This window comes from Calonectris borealis, chromosome Z (genome assembly GCF_964195595.1).
Source record: "Calonectris borealis chromosome Z, bCalBor7.hap1.2, whole genome shotgun sequence".
NCBI classification, from domain to species: domain Eukaryota; kingdom Metazoa; phylum Chordata; class Aves; order Procellariiformes; family Procellariidae; genus Calonectris; species Calonectris borealis.
In genome coordinates, this window is record NC_134352.1 from 59,594,807 (window position 1) to 59,616,833 (window position 22,027).

At 39.9% G+C, this 22,027-nt stretch overlaps 2 protein-coding genes across 10 annotated transcripts in view; one reads left to right on the forward strand and one right to left on the reverse strand.

The window, feature by feature from the left end:
* Nucleotides 1-16,870, reverse strand: part of GFM2 (GTP dependent ribosome recycling factor mitochondrial 2) — a 19,508-nt gene extending 2,638 nt beyond the window's left edge. The window contains exons 1-19 of one of the 9 annotated variants that reach the window (XR_012670893.1): nt 16,500-16,869; nt 16,071-16,139; nt 15,642-15,729; nt 15,016-15,100; nt 13,180-13,225; nt 12,083-12,180; nt 10,908-11,033; nt 10,415-10,503; nt 9,111-9,199; nt 8,804-8,864; nt 8,527-8,712; nt 5,790-5,870; nt 4,914-5,062; nt 4,249-4,389; nt 4,067-4,166; nt 3,048-3,237; nt 1,668-1,744; nt 1,028-1,166; nt 711-960 (exon numbers count right to left, since the gene is read on the reverse strand). Coding sequence is in view for 7 of the 9 variants with exons in the window: in XM_075136846.1 (XP_074992947.1) it covers nt 711-896; nt 1,028-1,166; nt 1,668-1,744; nt 3,048-3,237; nt 4,067-4,166; nt 4,249-4,389; nt 4,914-5,062; nt 5,790-5,870; nt 8,527-8,712; nt 8,804-8,864; nt 9,111-9,199; nt 10,415-10,503; nt 10,908-11,033; nt 12,083-12,180; nt 13,180-13,225; nt 15,016-15,100; nt 15,642-15,729; nt 16,071-16,139; nt 16,500-16,735 (2,236 nt within the window). In the remaining 2 variants the exon portion in view is untranslated. Of the gene's footprint in view, nt 1-710; nt 961-1,027; nt 1,167-1,667; nt 1,745-2,272; nt 2,436-3,047; nt 3,238-4,066; nt 4,167-4,248; nt 4,390-4,913; nt 5,063-5,789; nt 5,871-8,526; nt 8,713-8,803; nt 8,865-9,110; nt 9,200-10,414; nt 10,504-10,907; nt 11,034-12,082; nt 12,181-13,179; nt 13,226-15,015; nt 15,101-15,641; nt 15,732-15,944; nt 16,140-16,499 lie in introns of those variants that run through there. The other 8 variants (XM_075136846.1, XR_012670894.1, XM_075136852.1 and 5 more) reach the window with 8 other exon arrangements.
* A 1-nt stretch (nt 16,871) lies between these two features.
* Nucleotides 16,872-21,446, forward strand: NSA2 (NSA2 ribosome biogenesis factor). The gene is made up of 6 exons (XM_075136858.1): nt 16,872-16,957; nt 17,197-17,384; nt 18,479-18,629; nt 18,961-19,140; nt 20,302-20,494; nt 21,167-21,446. The coding sequence occupies exons 1-6, from the start codon at nt 16,955-16,957 to the stop codon at nt 21,232-21,234; spliced, it is 783 nt and encodes a 260-aa protein (XP_074992959.1). The 5' UTR covers nt 16,872-16,954; the 3' UTR covers nt 21,235-21,446.
* The last annotated feature ends 581 nt before the right edge of the window (nt 21,447-22,027 follow it).

A 22,027-nucleotide genomic window follows, 5' to 3' on the forward strand; every position in this document is an offset into this window, starting at 1 on the left:
GTGTCTTCAAGGAGCATGAAGAAAGCACACAGTCAAGACTCATTCCACAGCCAGAGATGAGAGATGCTTTCCAACTCAACAAGCAACATGGAAAAAACACCTCATGCTACTGCTTCTAGAGTAATTCTCATTTATCAATCCACTGCCTGTTAATTTTACTGTAAAGGAGAGTTCTTTGGCCACCACTTATTAAGTACTTCCTATTTTTAATCAAACGTAAAGGACGCTTTTAGTCCTTCAGAAAGACTATACTTTGCAATTAGGTAAGGCTCTTTATTGTATACTTTCATGGATTTAACATATTTGAAAATCAAAAAAAACCCATCAGTAACTCTAATAGAAGTGTGGTATGTACATGTTGGCCTCCAAAACCACTTCTGTCACAAAACTGTCGTTTACGTGATGTCATCAAGTATATACCTTATCTCTTATACCAGATTAAAAAGCAAACCAAAAGAACCCAAGCTCACTATTGATGACTGAGAAGAAATCAACCTTAAAACCAAAGGCATGCTGACTTCCATTCCTGGCATAGGGAAAGGAATGTTTGGCAGTTTTTGTAGTTAAGGAAATTTCAGAATTTTTCTTTGCATCTAGTATTACTGTCTTTTAGTTTTCAAGCTACCAAGGAGTTTTTCCTCCTAGAAACATATTAAATTGCTTCTTACAAAAATGTTAGACCAGTATAGCTGTCATAGCACTTCCTTTACCTTGAATGCATGAATTTGTGATTCCATTTTCTATAGCTCCTTGGAGCTCTTCGGGTAGCACTTCAATGACACTCGCAGCATACTCGATTGCAGGTTTTGTCATTGCTTTCTCCCCTAACCTGGGCCTCACCTCTAACTCTGCCGTTACAAAGTGTCGTTTATCTCCTACTGTTTTGTCCAATATATCTGCGGGGGGGGGGAAAAAAAGCTAAAAAAACATTTGGGAAAAAAACAAATACATAAAATTCATCTGAAAGTTACTCATTTCAAGTACATAAAACCAGAAACAAGATGTTCCTTCCATTCACTCAGTTCACCTGTAGCTTGGGCAGCATTTAGGATGGTTTCTCTGTATGCTATTTGAAGAGGTCCCAAATAAGTTTCAATTCCATATTCACGTTTGATTCGGTCATGAATGATCTCTATGTGCAGTTCTCCCATGCCACAAAGAATAGTCTAGTAAAAAGAGAGTTAAGAGAGAAGAGGAAAAACACGCAAAACTCAGGTTTTAATACAAACTGTTTAAGCAAGGACTTGCACGCTTTTAATAGTCTCTTAGAAAGATTTCAAATTCTATGGAGCCTAGAGAGAAAACAGGAGTGCTTTAGGTCATCTGACATCAACACCGTATAAGTGAGAGGGTAATTACCACTACTGTGACCGCTATAAAAAAGGTCATACCTTATCTTAAAGATTATGTAATTCAAACTTTTTAAAATACAGAACTGTCAAAAACATGCGGAGCACAGGATGACTTCCTCTACTTTGTAAAGCACAGGTGCACAAGGCTCCATTTTAGTTTCATGCACAGAACTTTGTACATATATAATACGAACATTTAGAGAGTCCTTTTTATTCAAGAAAATCTCAATATGCAAATGAACTAACTGAAGAGTGGTCTTGACAGTTCTAAAATAAAGCTTGGTTATAAGGTGAACAATAGAAGATTCATCTTACTTGTCCAGTGTCAGGATCTAGCTTCACTTTTAAACTTGGATCTTCACGCTGAAGGCAGCTTAATGCATTATCCAAGTCTGTACATAAATATCAAATACATTATATCTAAAGAGACTTCAGTAATTTGAGAATCACTATGAACGTCTAAACATCACTTTCCTCATAAGGTCAAATCTTATTCTCAGAAGGAGCCAAAAGAGCCCTAGAGAAGCATAGATTTTGGCAAACAAAGTCAAGTCAAATTACAAGCAACTTGCAACTTCAGAGTCTCTCCAACAAATTAACTGCACACTACAGAGTGCTTTAATTTAATTATTAAAAATATCATTTTCAGAGTGGTATCTTGTATGAAGACAGAATAGAACCTGTAAGTGTTTCATCAAGTCAGTAAAAAGTATCGCTCCCTTTTTACAGGTAAGAAAAATTGTCAACTAACTGACACATATGATTTGCCTAAATATTTCCAAGATGAGTTCAACATGAAAAGGTTCAAATGCAAATTATTTTTTTCTGATTTTCCCCATTATCTTAACTGGTGAGGAAAGCGGCTACAGAATCATAAACTCACAGCTGAGACTGCATTTATCTACCTTACAGTCCTTGAAAAAACCAAAAACCAAAAAAACTCCCACAAAACAGGAACACCTTACAACCCAGTGGCTCAGCCTGCAGACATACTGCTCCAAATCTGCATTTGACCTTGCTCCATTTCATCATACTACACTGGTACTTGTCCTTCCTCCCCTTCGCCCCCAACCAAGCTCAGCTCTGTTGGAATGAAGGTACAGAGTTTTACGTATGTATTTCCAAAGAGAGTCGAATGGAACCAAGTTCTCTGATACAGGTTCTTTGGAAAGGCAGTAAGATTACAGGTCACACTGCATGGGTGAACCCTAACTAGGCACACGGAAGTCTTGGTAAGTGAAGACTTTACACCACAGAGTAAAACTGCAAGTGCTGACTGGAAAAAAAAAAAACCCAAACCCCACGTTTCAAGGTTATTTATACTCAGGACACTATGTACAGCAGACCAGCGTGACTGCAGCAAAACTAAGCATGACAGTAGGAAATGAAAGTGCCTCCATCTCATCTTTCAAAATGAAGAACTACTACTGCTAGACACAAAAACTAGAAAAGTACTACTACTGATACTGCTTGACGTAGTAATAGCAAAGGATACTGACAACCACAATATAAAATATATCATCTGTGCAAAAATGGCCTTATTAGATCACTGATTGATAAATCTGTGCAACTCACTCATGTCAACCAGGTGTGCATGGATTGGGGACAAGCATTGTTCCTTACATAGGAGAATATGGTTATGCTTGGATATCTCATTGGAATGTCTTATCATATTCTTAGGTAGCTATGTTGTACCTTGTTGTTTCGCCATTGAAGGAGGTTCAATTGTACAGAAGAAGACAGGGTCAGGGATCTCAACGCCTGCCAGCAGAAGGCTCTCTACGTCACTGGTAGACCTCTTCTCTCCCCCAGCATCCCTTCCAGCTCGGCGTGCTGCAGCTGCTGCTGAAGCCTTTGATGACACTATAGTATCTCCAGTGGCACTCTATAGGTCAACACCCAGTGACCCACCAGACACAGGAGGGGGAAAAGAGGGGATGTGGGGGGAAAAAAAAAAACCACACCACACCCAAAACCACAAACCCTGACCATTTCTCTTCCTCAAAACCACTTGTGCTAAACTCCACTTATTTACTTATTTATAAACAATTACTGTAACTTCTCTCTTCAGATAACCAAAGTGATCTGGAAAAGGAAAAGCAGTGCTCAAATTTAGACTAACATTTCTTCGGCCAGTTCACTGCATTTTAAATCTAATTTACCAGTCAAGATATAAAGCCACAAAGAACAGTATTGGTAAATGAAAATTTGCTTATGCATGCCAAAGTTGGTTACATTTTAGAAAATCTGTGCAAATGAGATCTATGCAGCCTGTTCAGACAATAAGCATGGAATTAGTAAACTTACAGAAGCAAGCATGAAACAAACTTATTTGAACTTGAGTTCAAAAGAACTGTTGCTTTTGGGTAACTTAATTGGAACATCACTCTCCTTCCCCATAGAAGGGGGGGGGGTCTCTCCACGGCATTAGATTGTATTTTAAGACTTACAATGTAAATACTCAGAACCCTACTAAAACACACCTTCAGTTTTCAGTCCTTTCCATGTAATCAGCACGGCATCTCCCAGGTCAAATACTGACATTTCTATATTGTAATATTTCATTTTAGGAGGAAGTACATGTACGTGTACTTCAAATAAAGCAAGTTTACATATGTTATAACAATCAAGAACACGTGTGAGATACAATACCATAGAGGTAGAAAGCACACTAGTAAAACAAGCTGCCTTATAGAATCAGTATTTTCCATTACCTGTTTTAACCCAACAGTAAGGGCAATGTTGCCAGGCATTAGTGATGGTATTTCAATTTGCTGATCAGCAAAAGGCAGGAGCAGCCGGCTTATTCTCTCCCTGAAAAGGAAATTCTTGAATTACTCAGGACTTTTAACAGACACTCCAATGCTACACTAAACTACATCTCTATCTTACTCACGTGCAACTTTTGTTAATATTGTATATAGCTGATTGAGGTTTCAGTGAACCTGAGTAAACACGAACAAAAACTAGTGGTCCACGACATTTATCATGGAGAACTTTAAATGCTAGGGCACACAGGTCATCCTTGTACCATTGTCTGCAAAATAAAAAGCACAACAAAAAGCATGCTTGTAGGATTAATCCACTCAAACTTATATTTACCTAAATTTCCACTCATTTAAGAAGCAATATGTTTCTTATTGTAATATTAAGAGGCAGATTTTTAAAATCGTAATTTATACCAGAAAATATTAACCTAAGCAGTTTCAGCTCCAGTAGGATATGTAAGATGTCATGTGACTCAGCCAATACTGAAGATGATCCCTAGACCCCAATTCTGTAAAATGGTAGTATCCTTAGATTAAAAATAGGCTTTAGAACTCTAAAGTGCAAGTTTGGCAACTGGAGATAAATGCATACAATTCCAGTTGCACTAACCAAAGCAGGTTCAGTACTCAAGTGTATTTTTATGTCCGCACATCTTTACTGTTATTTAATACCTAAAAAGAGTAAATGTTTTTAAAGATATGAATGCTTTGTTGATATTTTTCATTTTCTTCTTTTATGTTTTCCTACTTATTTTTGCTTTTTCCTGACCCTCCCTTTTTTCCTTGTACTTACAGAAACCCATATGAACGTTCATTAGGCGCAGGCAAGTACATAGTAACAGCATCCAGTAATGGCTGCACTCCTTTGTTCTTCAGTGCACTGCCACAGAGTATAGGTACCGCTTTCTGAGCTAGTGTGACTCTGCGGATAGCAGACTGTAACTGCAAAAAGAATTATTTTCTGTTAACATGCAAATTACAATTTAGCCTTAAATTGCATCAGATATTGCTAACAAATCCCCAAAAGTTAAGAAGTATGTTTGCAAATATAACATCACTCATCCGAACTCCATTCCATTCCTCCCTTTAATAAGCTCCAAGCCATAAATCCAAATGTTTAGATGCTAAAACAGAAGACGCTGCTTTTAAGATCTTCATGCAGATCTGCAGCTGTTCTTGTTCTTTTTCTAACAGTCCTTTTAATTCAGGATGTTGTACCTCACCACTTGCAACGTGCAGTGTCTGAAGATCCAACCAATTCATAGCAGTTGAGATGCTACTTTTGTTAGTAAGAATCAGCAGCTCGAACACAAACTGCAGACTCTACTTGAAAATTCCATTCACCTTTCCCTAAACGCTTTTGCAGCAGCCTAACTTTCAAGAAAAAACTTTCCTGGCCAAAGGTACTCTGCTTTTAAAGTTGTGCCTAGCATGTCTGAGAATCATAGTTAGTGCATTATTGTATAAAATTCATACTAAGCTTGAAGATACTTTGTCCTAAATTCACAGTACTGTAAATTCACTACAAAAGCTGGTAAGATTTTTTTTGTTGATAAAAAATGCACATCTGCAAAATTATAATCTGCATGTGCCAAAGGAAGAAAAACCCAGCCCTTCAGAATAACAGCTAGTAAAAACTTTTTTATAAATAATGAAATGTAAAAATTACCTTGTCAGCTGGTATTAAGTCAAAATTTTCACTATATTCTCCTAGAACCAGTTCAGCAAATTCATCATCCAGATCTGCAACCTTCAACAGAATAGTTCATTATTTGGCATATAGCAGTTTCACAGATAAGTCAAAAATTTCAGTTATTTAGAAAACATAGCTAAACAGAGCACGAACAAAGCCTTTAAAGACATCAGAGATCATAAACTCAAGCCACAGAAAATTACAGAAATGAAGGTTTCAAGAAAGGACAGGGCGAAAAAAAACAGAAAATCAACCCATAAAGCTGCTGTCAGGCAAAACATCAGTGGGAGAGACAATGCTCATACCTCTCCCTGAAACTGAAAAAGCTTTGACCTTCTTTATGGCAAAGGCTTGTAGGTCCAAGAGCTCATCTGTGTTTCCAAACTATATCACTTAGCTTGACAAATAAATTAACTACTTTTTAAACCTCGTCTCACTTACACCCTTGCACTGTCATGGACCCGGGACACCCGAAGTGCAGTAGGCACTTTGCTCCCTCTAGTGGCTACAACAGCAATTGACCAAATACTTAAATGAACCATTGATAAGCAATTAGAAGTAACCAAGCTGATAGATAAAACATAACAGATAAAGGAAAGCGTTCATTCAGTTAAGTGAAAGCAAAGTGTGCAAGATGGCTGGTATTCAAACTACTAAATTTTACAGCGTTTCTGATAAGAGGTACAGACAGCATATAAAAAAATATTTTACAAACACAAGGTTATCTCAATTATCACACTACTGGTCCTGCTTCAAGCAGGGCCCAGAAACCAAAGGAAAACAAAAAACCCGACACTGTTCTCATAAAGCTTTCTATAATACATTTCTTAGGATAAAAGGCTGAGTAATAGGATCCCCATTTAAGACCTGGAAATTTTGAAAACCAGATTGTGTATGTGTTTACTGAACCCAAAGGACTATAAAATGGATCTCTCTGAATTCTGATGTTTCAAAGGAAACTGAAAGCCTAGCATCATCTGTTTACGCACTTGCACAATGTTATTCACAAATTGTATGGAGGGCAGCCCTTTTAGCAAAATGGATTGATATCTAAGATAAACATAGTTGTTAACCTCCTATATTTTTGCTTACAGAAATATGCATTCAAATGTAATCACTACTATACTTTTAAGCTGTATAAAAGCAAACTGAATGTAAAAAAACCCCACTTTTTACTTGCAGAGAAGACTTGCTTAGAGTCTCTCAAGTACAACCAACTCTTCCAATATAATTTTATAAATTACACAAAATGTGGGACTTTAAAATGCCAGCTGAGGGGAGAAGAAAACACTCTGGACAAACTATTTCAAATGTTCTGCACTGCTCAACAGGCAAATTATTCTTTTACTTCCGTTAATTCTTCCATTCTTCACCCCTTCTAAACTGCCAACTGTGCAAAATCTTGTATCAAGTAGATTAAGCTTCTATTATCTTTCTTAGCTTCACATATGACAATTTATGATAAAGAAATATTTATACTGTTCTTTTCTCATCTCTCCCATGGACTTTTTGGATGGATCTGGAACAAGATTTATGGTGGGATTCATCTGCCTCTAAGCAGTATTTAGTCCCATTTTGACCAGCCTGCAACATCCCATCCAGCTTCTAGCTGCCACTCCAGAAGGCGTATGGATATCCTGTAGATTCTGGGTCACATGTGCCAGGTCTCGTGTGAAAGTATCTTTTGGCACCTGAGACAGTACAAGATGCCATGCTGGCCAACTGAATGCTAAACTTGGTGTCTGCTTTCTTCAGTTCCCTATTTATAAAGCAGGGAGTATTTTCCATTTTACGCACATATTGTACAGCCAGGGAGTCCAGCTCTCTATATTCAGCATGTTTTGCCACCACGTATTAACGTTTCCAACGTGCATTAAGCATCTTTCACAGATGGAAAGGAAGTGAAGAAAACTTGAAATAAGTTCAATAAGGACAAATGCACAATCTTGCACCTGGGACAGAACAAATCCACGCGCTGATATAGATATAGGGGATCAACTAGCTGGGAAGCAGCTCTGCCGAAGTCAACCAGAGGGTCCCGCTGGACATGTGAGCATGAGTCAGCAGCTTCCTCTTCCAGTGACAAAGGCTAACTGCATACCAGGCTGCATCAGCAAGAGGATAGCCAGTGGATCAGGGCAAGTGGTTAGTGCCCTCTACCCTGCACTTGTGAAGCTGCATCTAAAACACTGTCTGCTTTAAGTTCCGCAGCACAAAAGAGACTGACAAACCGTAGAAAACCACAAAGGTGGTTGGAGGGCAGCTGGAGGTCCAGAGAGATGGGTTTGTCTAACTCGGAGAGGCTAAGGAAGGATGCAAATACTGTCTCTTACTACTTGAAATGGTGGTGGTGGTGGTGGGTGTGCTTCAGGGGAAAGAGAGCCAGATTCTTCTCAGAGGTACACAAGGAAAGGATAAGCGGCGCTGTCGCAGGTTGCAACATGGTAAATTCCCGTTGGACAAAAAGAAATGATGTTTCACTGCAAGGATGATCAAGCGCTGGGACAGGTTGCCCAGACAGATTGTAATCTCCACCTCTAGAGACTTGAAAACTCAACTGCACAAGGCCTGAGCAACCTGATCTAATGCTGAAGTTAGCCCTGCTTTGAGCAGGTCACTGCACCAGACACTCCAGAGGTCCCTTTCAGCCTGTTTTTCCTACTGTTCTAAGTAACAGTTTTAAATATATTATGCATTTACTTTAGAACTTTACTTGTTCTATTAAGGTATTTCTGGCATCCTGGACTTCCTGGAACAGGTTGGGATCATCAGTCTCCAACAGCACCTTTTGCTCAAAATTTTTTCCATCATCCAAATCAGAAGTAGGTTTCCAAATTATTTGTTCCTTAGTCACAACATCAACTAGTCCTCTGAAGGTCTTGGCTTCCCCAATGGGCAACTGCAAACACAGTGGAGGTTTTAGCGGCAAAAAATTAAGAAAGGAGTTCCATTTGAAAGCAAGCAAGCAAACATTTAATTTCTAAGCTTACCTGTAAAAGCAAAGGTTTTATCTTCAACTTTTGTTTGATGCTCTCAACAGCATATGTAAAACTATATAAAAAAAACAGATACTAAGTTACACAAAACTTAATGACATAGTAAAACAGGTTTACCATTCCTTATTTACTACAAAAATTACTCCTACAATTACACAAAAATATGCATCTGCATAATCAAACATATATAGTAAGTATTAACATAATTAGCTTGCCCTATGCTTAAGAGAAAAACTTCAATTTGATTAGATACATTCTCTTACAAGGTTTTTAGCAATGATTAAAATAACTCTCTAAATACCTTGCCCTGTTTTTGTCCATCTTGTTCAAAAAGCAAATTCGTGGTATCTGATGTTTGTCTGCTTGTCTCCACACTGTCAGAGTTTGGGCCTAAAGCAAAAGACAAAACGGAAACATTAATGCCAACAGCTGAACTATACACTCCCCAATACCGCTGAGGGACTGAGTTCAGAGTACAGAAGGGAACTGCGCTGAATGTGTTGCGACAATCCCGTATCTGGCAGCACAGATGAACTCCACAAGCAGCTTTGTCTCATCTCGTCTCTCAGCTGTCGTCATTCCCCCTCCTTCACTAAGGGCACACAGGCATACAGCAAGGGAACATGGAGAAAAACTAAGCATTACAGGGCATATATATGGAAAAAAGTCACTGATGTAGAGACGTAAGGCTTTATTGCCAAGTTACTTAAGCACACACAGGCAAGCATTTCTCTGGCTACATATACGACACTAAAAACCACTGTGGTTTTGGTAGTAATTTGTGTACTGCTGAGCCATTCATTTTTATTTGGAAGTTAAAACAGGTATATATGAAAATCGGTTCAGATTCAGAAATAGTCTCTTACCAATAACATGGAAATAATGCAAGAATTTCCTACACAGTTTTAGAAAAAAACCCAAGCGGATCTAATTGTTTTGTTGTTGGGAGTGGGGGCTGTTACTCAGGTTAGGTTCATGTATGATGGCACCTAAATGCTTTCCAATAGCAAGTTAAATAATGTCACTCACACTGATCAAGAACTCTCTCATCCCTCATCTAGGAAAAAGGTATGTCCCATGGAACACAGTGATTTCACAACATGTAACTTTTTTACAGGATTGAACTACTCAAACATCTCATGCTATAAAGTCAAATTCCAGCCTGCCTCCACCTTTTCCGCACTATGCCCTGAAGGGCATGTTAAATAGGCCATGGGGGAGGGAGAAATTCTCGCGGAAAATTGCTCATTTTCTACATGAAATCTGAAAATGAGGAATGAACAGATATTCATTTCTTTCCACTGGTGGAGCTAGCCAGAAGCATTCACCTCAATGAACATTTGTAAAGGACAGCAACAAAACAACAAACTTTAACAGACAACAAAACAACAGACTTTAAAGGGAATCCCAGTTATTTGCCCCTTATTACTATGCAAATTCCTGTACACTACAGGACTTGAAATTAAATGCTCAGCTTCCCAAAGCTGAATTTTGATCAAAGCATCAAAAAGAGATAATACAGAGCAACATATCTGTACAATTATTATTATTTCAGTCTGATTTAACTCATTAGACAAAAATTAAAAATCTACCAGTTATTTTTACCTCAACACCAGCTGAAGCATCAAAGACCGCTATTGCTCCATCCAGGACTCTCAAGCAACGCTCAACTTCCACTGTGAAGTCCACATGACCTAAAAAACAATCTTCCTTTTATATCATCATAATTCAAACAGGCAACATCAACAGGTCATTTTTAATTTTTTTTTTAAATTTTTTTTTAAAATCATGGCAAAACAATCCTCTCTTCACCTGCAGAGACATACACTCATCAGTCCTTGAAACACACAAGATTGTTACATTGCAATCCCAGAGAGCAATTCAGTGTGAAAGTGTCTGAGCTCACTTTAAACACACTAGATTAGGCACCAGCAAACAATAATTAGCCAAAGCTGAACAGAGCTCAGTATAGGCCTTTTTAGTGACACAATTAAACCACTTGAATATTGCACCGTATTTAAAACTAAGACTTACGTTCTACGACACCCCACTTCATCTACTCTCCTCTAATAATGTGAGTACTGCTAAAGTGTAGTACCTGGGGTGTCAATCAGGTTGATCCTGTAGTCCTTCCAGTCAAACGTAACAGCAGCAGACTGAATGGTAATACCACGTTCTCGCTCTTGTACCATAAAATCTGTCACCGTGTCTCCATCATCAACATCTGTGAACAGGAAGCAGGATTACAGTTGGATAGGTAAACAATTGAAAAGCTGAAATACAGATGCCGAGAGAGATTTGGAAATACTGTCCCTTTTATATATGTATAAGCTATGAAAACTAGCCTTTTTCAGAAAATGATAATGTCAGCTAATTTACCTGGGCTCCCTTTCCAGGGAACAAATGCTCTGTAAGTCAAAGACAAGCAATTCCAACAACCTTTCTGTTGTTCTTAATCCTAGTAACACTGTAAGAAACTTAAAAACTAAAGCAAAGTCCAAAATCATGAACAAACTACACTTTTAAAAAACCTAGCTGCACTCATTGTATGGAATGTGACTGACATTTTACAATTTAGTAATTAAAAGGTAATTAAGTTAAAACTAAACTAAAGTAAAAAAAAACCAAAACAACAAAACCCAAAACAAACAAGTAAGAGGTTGGGTTTTGCTTGTGGGCTTTTTTTTAATTTTTTATTAAAAAGAGAAGCAGTTCCACATTTTTAAACAAGCAGGCCACCAAGTTCAACCACTCCACAAGCCTAACATCTTCTACCATTCTCATACACAGTAGAGAAGAGGGAACTAAATTTAAAAGGACAAAAAGTAGCACAAATGGAGGCTGCTATGACCCTTTCAATCTTGAAGAATTCTGTGAGAGTTGCTGAAGCAAGGAATTCTTCCTGTGCTATGGCTTTCAAAAAAAATGGTTACTTTTTGTTAATCTGGTTTCTTTACAGGTCAAAAGAGAACTGAAGAAACAGCTTTACAGAACGGCCAATGAGCAACAAGTAGAACAAGGAGAACCTCTAACTGAGTGTTAAACAAAACATAATGCACTAAAAGTAAAAGGAAAATATGAACCTGTGATCTCTCAAAGTACAATTGCCTTAGAACGTAATGGAATGTGCATTAAAATTTCATTATACTCCAGTACAACTTTGGAACAACTGGCTTCTACACTAACTGTTCCACCAGCAACCTCCAACTGCATTGCATGTTACTGTATACTATTAAGTCTCTCAAAGCTACTGAAATACAAAGTGTTTCTAACCTCCAAGTGTTCTTATGTATCCAGAATAATACAGCATTCTCTCTGTTGTCGTAGTTTTCCCTGCATCAATGTGGGCCATAATGCCAATGTTTCGGATTCTGCATAAAGCGAAAACATTGCTTTTACTGCACTAATTTTTTTATTCAGCGGTATTGTTATTTGCATAAACAATTAATATTCACTGAGAATAGCATACCAGATAAGTAACATTTTTCCTCTGTTGCATATCTGATACAGTGTACATTCTGATAATGAAGCACGTTAATATTGAAATGGTGGATTTTCTTCAGATCTGTAGTACTCAAGAGTTTTGGAACAGGTTTCCATGCTTCACTTCAGGAGAAGGCCACTTCCTGGCCTCATCCTTACCCATCTGCCCTCCCCACAGACAGAAGCAGCCTCTCCATCCTCTCACCCATCCCAATCCCTAACCCCTGGTGCCTGAAACAATCCGTTGCATATACACCCTTTATGCCCCAAATCTAGCATCCAAGTTCCCATGAAGTTGTCCTTGATTCTGTTCAGCCAAGTCTTCCTTTCTGAAGCACCTCGCCAGTAGCTTCCAGAACTGCTTCACTAGCTCTGCGCATCGCAGGCTTGCGATCAGCCCCCATATTCACCATTAATGCTAGCTGAATTCGCCTGAAGTAGTCTTCCAAGGGAACTTCCCCCCCAACCATTCCTTTGGCAGCTCAGCCCCTAATTACCTTGCCCTCGTTACTAAGCCCCTTCATCTAATGCAGCTGAGCACTCCCACGAACTCAAAGTACACAGCCCTGCCCACAGCGGGGGTCTAGTTGCCAAGACATCCCTTCCCCCTCGTTCAGCTCCCAGCAACCACCACAGATTTGGAGTTTCCCTAAAAGCCCAGTTTTGGTTCTGATGATTTAAACAAGAGACAGACCAAGATCCCTCTGACACCAACAACTGTTCTATATTGAAATGCCAGAAAGGTAAAAGTAAGGAAGTACTAACTTTCATTTAGAACATGCACATGAACTATGCGTGCAACGGGCATACCAACAACCCATGACTTTTTATTGCATCAATTGTTCTGACTGCGAGCTACATCCGAAAAATAAGCCAGCATGACGTACCTGGATATATGAGGATTAATGACAGAACGCAGAGACTTAACATCTCCTGGGGACAAACAAAACAAAACAACAATTTGTAAGACTGACCCCAATGTAGAAATGATAGATTTTAACAAAATTAAATATACTTAAGAAAATTCCTAAAAAGCTTATAAAAAAAAAATTCAGAGCCCCAACTCATGACAATCCATAATCTCTACCACCTCAAATTTCTAAAGAGTTGCACTTAATTTTCAATAAATCTCTCTCTTAAAAAAAGAGAAACTCTTCAAAACCCTTGTAATTTACAAACAATAGGAAAAAGCCAACTCAGAAAAGTGTCATCAGCACAGTAAAATGTTACTCTGCAGAAGCAATAACAAAACATGGCACAGTTCAAGACAACTGTAATGCTGATATTCATCTGAACTGGCTATTAGATAACAAATTTCAAAAGACCTTTAAACACTGCAGCTAGACAGCATAATTCTCAGGCAGAAAATGTAAACTGACCTAGTATAACAAAACCCAGGACTGAGGAGTTTTAAATTCGTATTTTCTTGAAACATATTTCCTCTCTTACACACTATTTAGCTGGGAAATAAGCTGCCAAGTTAAATTTTTATGAAACTAATCCGTAATTCAGTTACTCAAGCCATTTAAGTTGTGTTTCAGGAACTCACTTTCCTAGTACTTTAGTTTAACTTTGATAGGACAAACAGAATTCAACAATATTTAAAATAACATTCTTTCACCCTCTTATGAGAGAGGGACATTAAAGAGGCATCTTATAGGTTAACATCTCGATGAGGAGAAAGACTGATCTTAGAAGAAGCAAGGTAGCAGCATGGAAATTCACCAACACCCACCACCACCACCCTAAATGAAAACTCCAGCTAAGGCTGCCTTTTTCCCTCCAGTTTCCAAAATAACCCGCAAAATAACACATTAGTATGTTTGAGATTTCTTGCTTGTCTAAGTCACAGTATCTTCTTGTGTATGGAATGAAGCTCTGCCTCCATGTAGGTATTCAGCACTCCACTGAGGTATTCAGCACAGCAAAACTGGGGATAAGTACAGTAGCCAGCAAGGACATTGCATAGACAACTACACAGAAACAGCGATACGTAGCAACAGAGTCCGTGTTGACATCAGCAACTAAGAGTAAGTCTTCTTCTCAGGTGCATGACTGCAGGTTAAAGACTGTTGCTAAGAGACACAGTGCTGAATCCATTAACCTTTTTTTTTAAAGAATTTGGTTACCCACCAGTTACCAATATTTTCTCTCCCGTCTCTTGATGTAGAAAAAGCGGCCCTGACTCCCAACACTACCTTATATCAATCGATTTCCATTCAACCTCAGTGCAGCTACTCAAAAACCAGCAAAAATTCCTTTTAATAGAAATTTTGTTTTCCAAGTATCGTATTTTTACTCTCTTTTATCCTGAGTCTGCAAAGAAAATACACTAACGATAACTTAAAACTTCTATTTAATCAGATTCCTGTCTTTCTCCCCTTGTCCAACATGCTGGCTACCATCAGTTACTTGATAACTAATTAATACTTCAGGCAACTGGACGGGGCTTCCAGCACACTTCACAACTGACCTGACTTCTTATACATCTGTATCTTTTCTTCTCATTATTTTCTAAAGGCTTCATAACATACATCTACTGACAAAATAGCAGCAGTACAAAACACTTCTTTTCAGTCCTTGAACCTTTTAACTGCTCTGTTTGCGCTTCATACATCAAATTCCATAAATAATGACCAAAAGAAGACAATAAAAGACAATTTAGAAAGTATTCCTACTCATTTTTAGAGTGATCCCTACTATTAAGAAATTTAAACTTATACCTGGTGCAGAACTGTAGCTTCTTAGACTGCAGTTTTGCTGTGTCACACTTACGACTCTCATTTTTGTCTTCCTGAAATACACATACTTAAAAGGGAAAAAAAAAAAATAGAATATTTATCATTATACATACTGACTTTGTAGGTACATTTTTACCAGTTGTGGAAAATTAAACTCAAAAAACCATCTGCAAGAACTGATATTTATATAAGCTCAAGATACCAGCTATTTGGAAGCGGAGGCATGAAGATGGTAGCACCGAGGTTTAAACCGAGTCCAACCCCAGTATTATTTGGGAAATTCAGTAAAAATCTATGATAGCATCAAAGCATGTTGTCGGTAGCCACCACATTTTAAATACATCTAATTATTTGTGTAAATAATATAAATTTAACAGTGACAAACGTTAGGCAATCAAAATCACAGATACCTAAAAAAGTTTACAGAAAAATTACAAATTCAACTTCCACATTCTGACTTATGTGAAGTCCAATTCCAACATGAAATCATGCATTCTGTTTGGATACCAATTTTTAAAGGAAAGACCAAAAAAAAAAGTTTACTCAAGAGTAACACACGTATTTCTTTTGCTCACAGAGGCAGCATCAAAATTTGGGAAAAAGCTTACCTCATTGCACAAACTTGATGACTTCAATGCGTTCACCAGAAATTTCCTCATAATTCTCAACATTCTGGCTCTCGTCTCTAAAGCCGTTCCCTGCCAAGATAAGTAAACATCGTAAAAATGTTTATGACAGGAAACAGGTAACTATACTACTTTCACATAAATCAGTCATGAAACTTAATTGTTTTTCAAGTTAGATCAGGTTACTGTTTTTCAGGTTACTACTTTGCAGGTTAAATCTGTGTCAGATCTGTAAAAATAATGTTATTAAGCCGTAAAAATGCAGCCCACAAACACTAAACATACTTCTCAGAGCAGTCTCCCCCACAAACACTAAACATACTTCTCAGAGCAGTCTCCAAACAGTAAAGCAGAAAAATTAAGATCAGAGTTTACACTCGCACTAAGTGATAAGCTCCGGAGCACTGATTACCGATCGGTGAAGTGCAAATAGCTTTTCTGATCTTGAAGGAGGAAGGGGGGGCAGGTAAAAGTACGCACCTGGGTCAGAAATGAAAGAAAACATTAAATACTAGGAGCTTTTAAGCTAAAGCCAGTGCGACACAAGGCCCAAGCGCGGAAGCTTCAACAGCACCGCCGGCTGGCTGCTGCTCGCTGCAGGAGACACCGATATCCAGCTCCGGCGATTTTGCGCTTCGCGGTGAAGGGAGCCCGCACACAGGCTCGCTGCCACCCCTCATCTCACGCACCAACCTCCCGTCTCCCAGCGCCGCGGCCGCCGCCGCCCTTTGCTGACCGGGCGAGCAGGACGGGCGCGGTGCCCGCACACCGCCCGTTACAACCCACCGAGCCGAGCCCCGCCAGCGGCCCAAACCCACACTGCCCCGCCTGCCGTCTTACCGACCGCTGGGGCGCTGCTCCGCCAGCCGCCGCGCTACCTGCGGCCTCCGGATGAAGAGCTTTAACGCGGCTAAGCCCCGGCTGGCGCCGCGGGCCCGGCCCCAGCCGGGACAGCCGCCATACCGCCGGAAGGCGCTCCCCTTCTTCCTTTCCCCGACACCGAACCGCTCTCCTGCGGTTCCTCCCTGACGCCCCGACCTAGCAGACCCAGGCGGCAAAAGGCGCCGCTCCGGCATCTCCCCCTCCGTTCGTCCCCTCTTTCCAGCCCCGCCAAGTCGGGCGCGTAGCCCTCGGGCCACGCGGAGCGCCGCCTCTCCGCGAGGAGGAACCAAAGCGCCGCGGGAGAGCGTTTCCAGCCGGGGCCCCTTCTCGGCCCGCCCGCCCTTTTCGCTGCGGAGGAGGCGGCGGGGCAGAGGGCTCGGCGGAGCGCGGGGGGACGCCGCGGAGCCGCCGCCATGGTGGGAGCCGGGGCGGCGGGGCGGGATGTGGGCGACGGGGCACGGGACGGGGGAGGGGTGAAGGCGGCCGAGCGGGCCCCGCCGCCCCGTGCTGAGGGTGCCGCCGCGGGGCCGCGGCCTGCTCGGGCCCCCGCCGCGTGTGGCGGCGGCGCCGGGCCTCGGTGAGGGTGCAGCGCCCGCCCCGGCCGCCCGGTCCTCGGCCGGGGAGACCCGCTCACGGCGCTGCCTTGTGCCCACAGCCGCAGAACGAGTACATCGAGCTGCACCGCAAGCGCTATGGGTACCGCCTCGACTACCACGAGAGGAGGAGGAAGAAGGAGGGCCGCGAGGCTCACGAGCGGTCCCGGAAGGCCAAGAAGATGATCGGGCTGAAGGCCAAGCTCTACCACAAGCAGCGGCACGCTGAGAAGATCCAGATGAAGAAGACGTGAGTACCCACCGCCCCTCTGACGCCTTCCAGTCATCCTGACACGTGAAGGACAGGATGAGATGGGACGTTAATATCGTGACAAAGAACTTCTTACTACTTGGATCGCACGTTATACTTCTAAATAGCGCTCAGGTTGTAGGAGAAAATGGGTTTTGCCACAGTGAAGACATTTCTGATTTTCTCTCTTCTCAATGGATGTTAACAATTCTGCTGCTAAAAGCATTCCTTAAGATAAGTGTTAATGAGCAATAGCAGTGACTAATGTAATTATGACAAAAATATGAATGCATTTACTTAGGGCTTTTACATCAACTGCTGTATTAGTGTAGCAGGAGGCAGCAGGCTTTTTTTTAACAGTGTTAATAGAAAAAGTACAATAACGTATACAGTGTTTGAGCAGAACATGAGGCTGGATAATTTATCTTCCCGGATAAATTACAATATCAAGCATAGATAAACAAAAGCATTTTTCTGAAAACTTTCTTTGTTGTTCAGGAATTGAAATCAAAGTTGTTAACAATGTTCTTTATTGCTAGTGAACTTCGTATTTTTTCCACCGTGTCGGTTTTGTTGTTTTCCAAGTGTAGACAGTTATTTTCCTCTGCTACTTGTAAAGGCATGGGGTTTGTTAACTAGTTTGTGGGTCTTTTTTTTCCCTTAAATGGCTTCAAAATTAACGAAACGCGACCCCTTTTACACACACATTCCTCAGATTTGTAAGCATTGCCATCAAATCTCAGAAGAGTAGTGGTATGTTATTTTTTGTCAGAGGGGAGGGCTACTATTTCTCAAAGTGCTTGGCTGCGCGTTGTAAGTCATTCAGAAATTCCTTAATAAGATGCATGTCTTGTGTTCCTGTCTTGAAGGGAATTGACAAGCTTTTATGCACTGTGCAGTCTGCCAGTTGTTACGTTAAGTCAAATTACTAGTTTACCTTGAAAATTTTTTAGGATTATATAAATATAAATACGTACTTGTTTACAAATATCTCTTAAAAGAAAATTTTAAGCAGGCACAAGCTAGGTTAAGAGTAGAAAAAAAAGATGCATTTTTAGATACATCCTTTTAATACTGGTTTTCTTTCCTTGCAGCATTAAAATGCATGAAAAGAGAAATACAAAGAAGAAGAACGATGAAAAAACACCTAAAGGAGCTGTACCAGCATACCTCCTGGACAGAGAGGGCCAGTCCCGGGCTAAGGTTCTCTCTAACATGATCAAGCAGAAAAGAAAAGAAAAAGCTGTAAGTAACTGTATTAAAATTCAGATACTTACAATTACTTGTGACAATGGCCACTTCGTGTTGCTGATGCTCAAGTGACTTACAGCCTACAAGCAAAGTCTAAATAAAACCTGAAACGTTCAGTAATTGAGCAATCTAGGACAAAGTAAGCATATGCAATATCTTGATTTTCATAACTTTAAATGCTAATTAAAATAAGTAGCTATGAGTTACATAAAAAGTATGGTCTACCACTATGCTTTAGGGAAACTTTCTCTTATGGTTTGGTTGTCCCCTTTCATTTAGCAGTGCAGCATGTAAGAATATTGACTTTTTTTTTCTGCCCTTCCAGGGGAAATGGGAGGTCCCTGTGCCAAAGGTCCGTGCACAAGGAGAAACAGAAGTTTTAAAAGTGATTCGTACAGGAAAGAGAAAGAAGAAGGCTTGGAAGAGAATGGTTACAAAAGTTTGTTTCGTTGGAGATGGCTTTACTAGGAAGCCTCCTAAATACGAGCGATTCATTCGACCAATGGTAACGTTCTTGAGCTTTAAAGGGTGTTTAAGTAATAACTCCTTTGACTTACTGCTTTGAGTTCCTGTGGCGAGGAAACTTTCTTCTATGATAATGCACTTGATTACTACTGAGGTAGAACATTCCTTGCAGAAATCTAAACTTCGAATAGCCTGAGGGTGGGGAGATGCCCCTGCAGTCTGTGTTGAAATATCTCTGCTCTTACTCCCATAACTCAGATGATGCCAGTAAGTTAAAGCTACGAGCTGTCAAATTAGCATGGGAAGGTCTTTAGCAAAGGCACTTTGAACAGCTTTTAAAGTTGGAGGCTTCTTTTTCTAGCTGCTGTGATTCTGTCAGCTGCAGAAGCCAAGTCTGTTCTAGGACTCCAGAACTCCCTTCTTCTGGCTTGTTAAATAAGCTTGAAGCACAGTTGCGACCGTATGCAAGGGAAATGCTGTCCGTCCAGCCTGACCTTTTCTTACACAGCTGCAGGAACAGTGCCTGGGCTCTAGCAGCCTGGTAGTGCACAGGAGGAAAAACTAGATTCACTAAGGCAGTGTAGTTTTTCTATAAATACCTGTTCCTGTTTCCTCACAGGAATCAACAGAATTGCTATGCAGGCTGCCTGTTGGATTGTACCTCATTACTGTTTTGATGGTCATCTTACACAGAAGCCTTGGATAGATTTTTATTAACACAGAAAAGCTTATGGTACTTAATAGTAAAGTACCCTTTACGAAGCACAGGTCGCTAGATAGAAAGTGCTATAAGAGATGGATATTTAATATTTTACAATATGTGAAAGGTTTCTCAGTTTTACAAGAAAAAAGGACAAATTTCTAGCCTTAAAAACCAGTAGCACTGTTAAGTGCATTACCATAAACACCTCATTTCTTCACGGAACAGAAGCCATCTGAGGTAGCAAGTATTATTCTTGTTCTACTATTAAAAATTGACATCCTGAAAATATGGAAAGCTTTATTTTGTCATTAATCAGGTCTTTAAACAAATCTGGCATTCTATAGTAGGCAGACAGCATTCTGTATTCTAAGTTGTTTCATTCTTCCCAGTGTCTTAAAACATACAAAGCTGAGGACATAATGCTGAAACCATTAAACTAGATTAGTTGTGAGGGCTTAAAGCAAATATTAACTCATTCTAACACTCCTTATGCAACAGGGCTTACGTTTCAAGAAGGCACATGTGACACATCCTGAACTTAAAGCTACTTTTTGCCTACCTATCCTTGGTGTAAAAAAGAATCCTTCTTCTCCTTTGTATACAACACTGGGTGTTATTACCAAGGGGACCGTCATTGAGGTGAACGTGAGCGAGCTTGGCCTCGTGACACAAGGGGGCAAAGTTATCTGGGGTAAGTAGTTAAACTAGCTATACTGCAGAACTGCTTTTAAAAGTTCTAAGTCTTCATTGCCTGCTGTATTGTTGAGACTATGTCCTATAGTCATAATTGATCCATTGTCAAATGTTAGGTTTGGGCTGTAGCAGAAGCAACTACTAGGCAACTCTAAAAATGCAAGCTTGGAAGTTTTAGTCTTAGGCTTTCTGTTCACTTTCAAAATCAAATTAGGTGAAGTTCAGAACAAAGACTCAACTTGCTTGCTTATGTCTCACATAAAGCAATGCTACAAGTCTATAAAGACCTAACCATGTGAACTATGAACAATTGTATTACGTTTTCAGTGCCAAGTTCTGTGTAGAAGTATCTTCATAGGATCAGGCTGACTTCTTTTAACAGAGGGGTTGACATAGACAATAGCAGAACCTATGATTTTGTTTTTTAATCTACCCAGAACTCCAAACGATCCATTTATAAAAAACAGCCTAAAAAAAAATATTTTGAGAACCTAAGTTTGCAGCTCAGCAGAAGGTAGATTTAGATTTCAAAATGCATTTCAGTTTTGGAACAGGAATTTTCTACATTTTAAAGAGACCTATGGATTGAACTTGCAAACATAGAAAAGTCTAATTTGTTATATGAACTACTTCAAGCTTTTGTAGACATTTAATTCCCTTTTCTCTCTAGGGAAATATGCACAAGTAACAAACAATCCAGAAAATGATGGCTGTATTAATGCAGTTCTACTTGTTTAAGTTGTATTTGATACTAAGCGTTGGACATGTGCTCCTGCAAAATCAGTGCCGTTTCAACAAGTTTGCAAGATCTCTGGAACTTTCAACCATTCAAGAACATTGACCCCACAAACTGGTGAGGAACTTAAATGTGCCAGAAACAACTGCTTGGGTTTTATATTTATTATGTTTGCTCAGCTGAACACTGTCCAAATAAAGTGATTCAATTTTCACGTTTTGCTAATGGGGTATGGATTTGATCTAAATCTTCTTGGTGTTTTTACAGTAACAGTTTCCTGGCTTAGATATATTATATAAATACTTAATTCAGCTCACATTCCCAGTGATGGGAAATACAGCCACTGTCTCCCATGATGGTCTACTGTAATAGCTAAAGGTACAGAAGAACATATTAACTTGTATTCTGTTTCTGGAAAAGCAGAAGAGCTGGAAGAATGCAGCTAGAATCTTATTGCAGACTGACATCAGAAATTAAACACCCAGTTTGATACTTGCCCCTACAGAAGAATGGGCTTGAGAACACATTAGCAGCATGGGGATGCAGGGGGATGAAGATAATTAGGAGGGCAGCTATTTCCCTCCCCACCCCACCATTTCCTCACATCTTTCTCCCCTTTGCCTCCATTAATAGAAAGAATAAGAGCTGGAGAATGTAACACTGTAGTTCCAGGCAAGAGGAGAACAGTTTCAGAAGTTTAAATTTATGAAGTTGTAGGGGTTTTAAGATGTGAAATTTGAGAATGGCGTGACAACCCTGATTCTACAACTACTTGTAGCTATTTTGGTGGCTTTA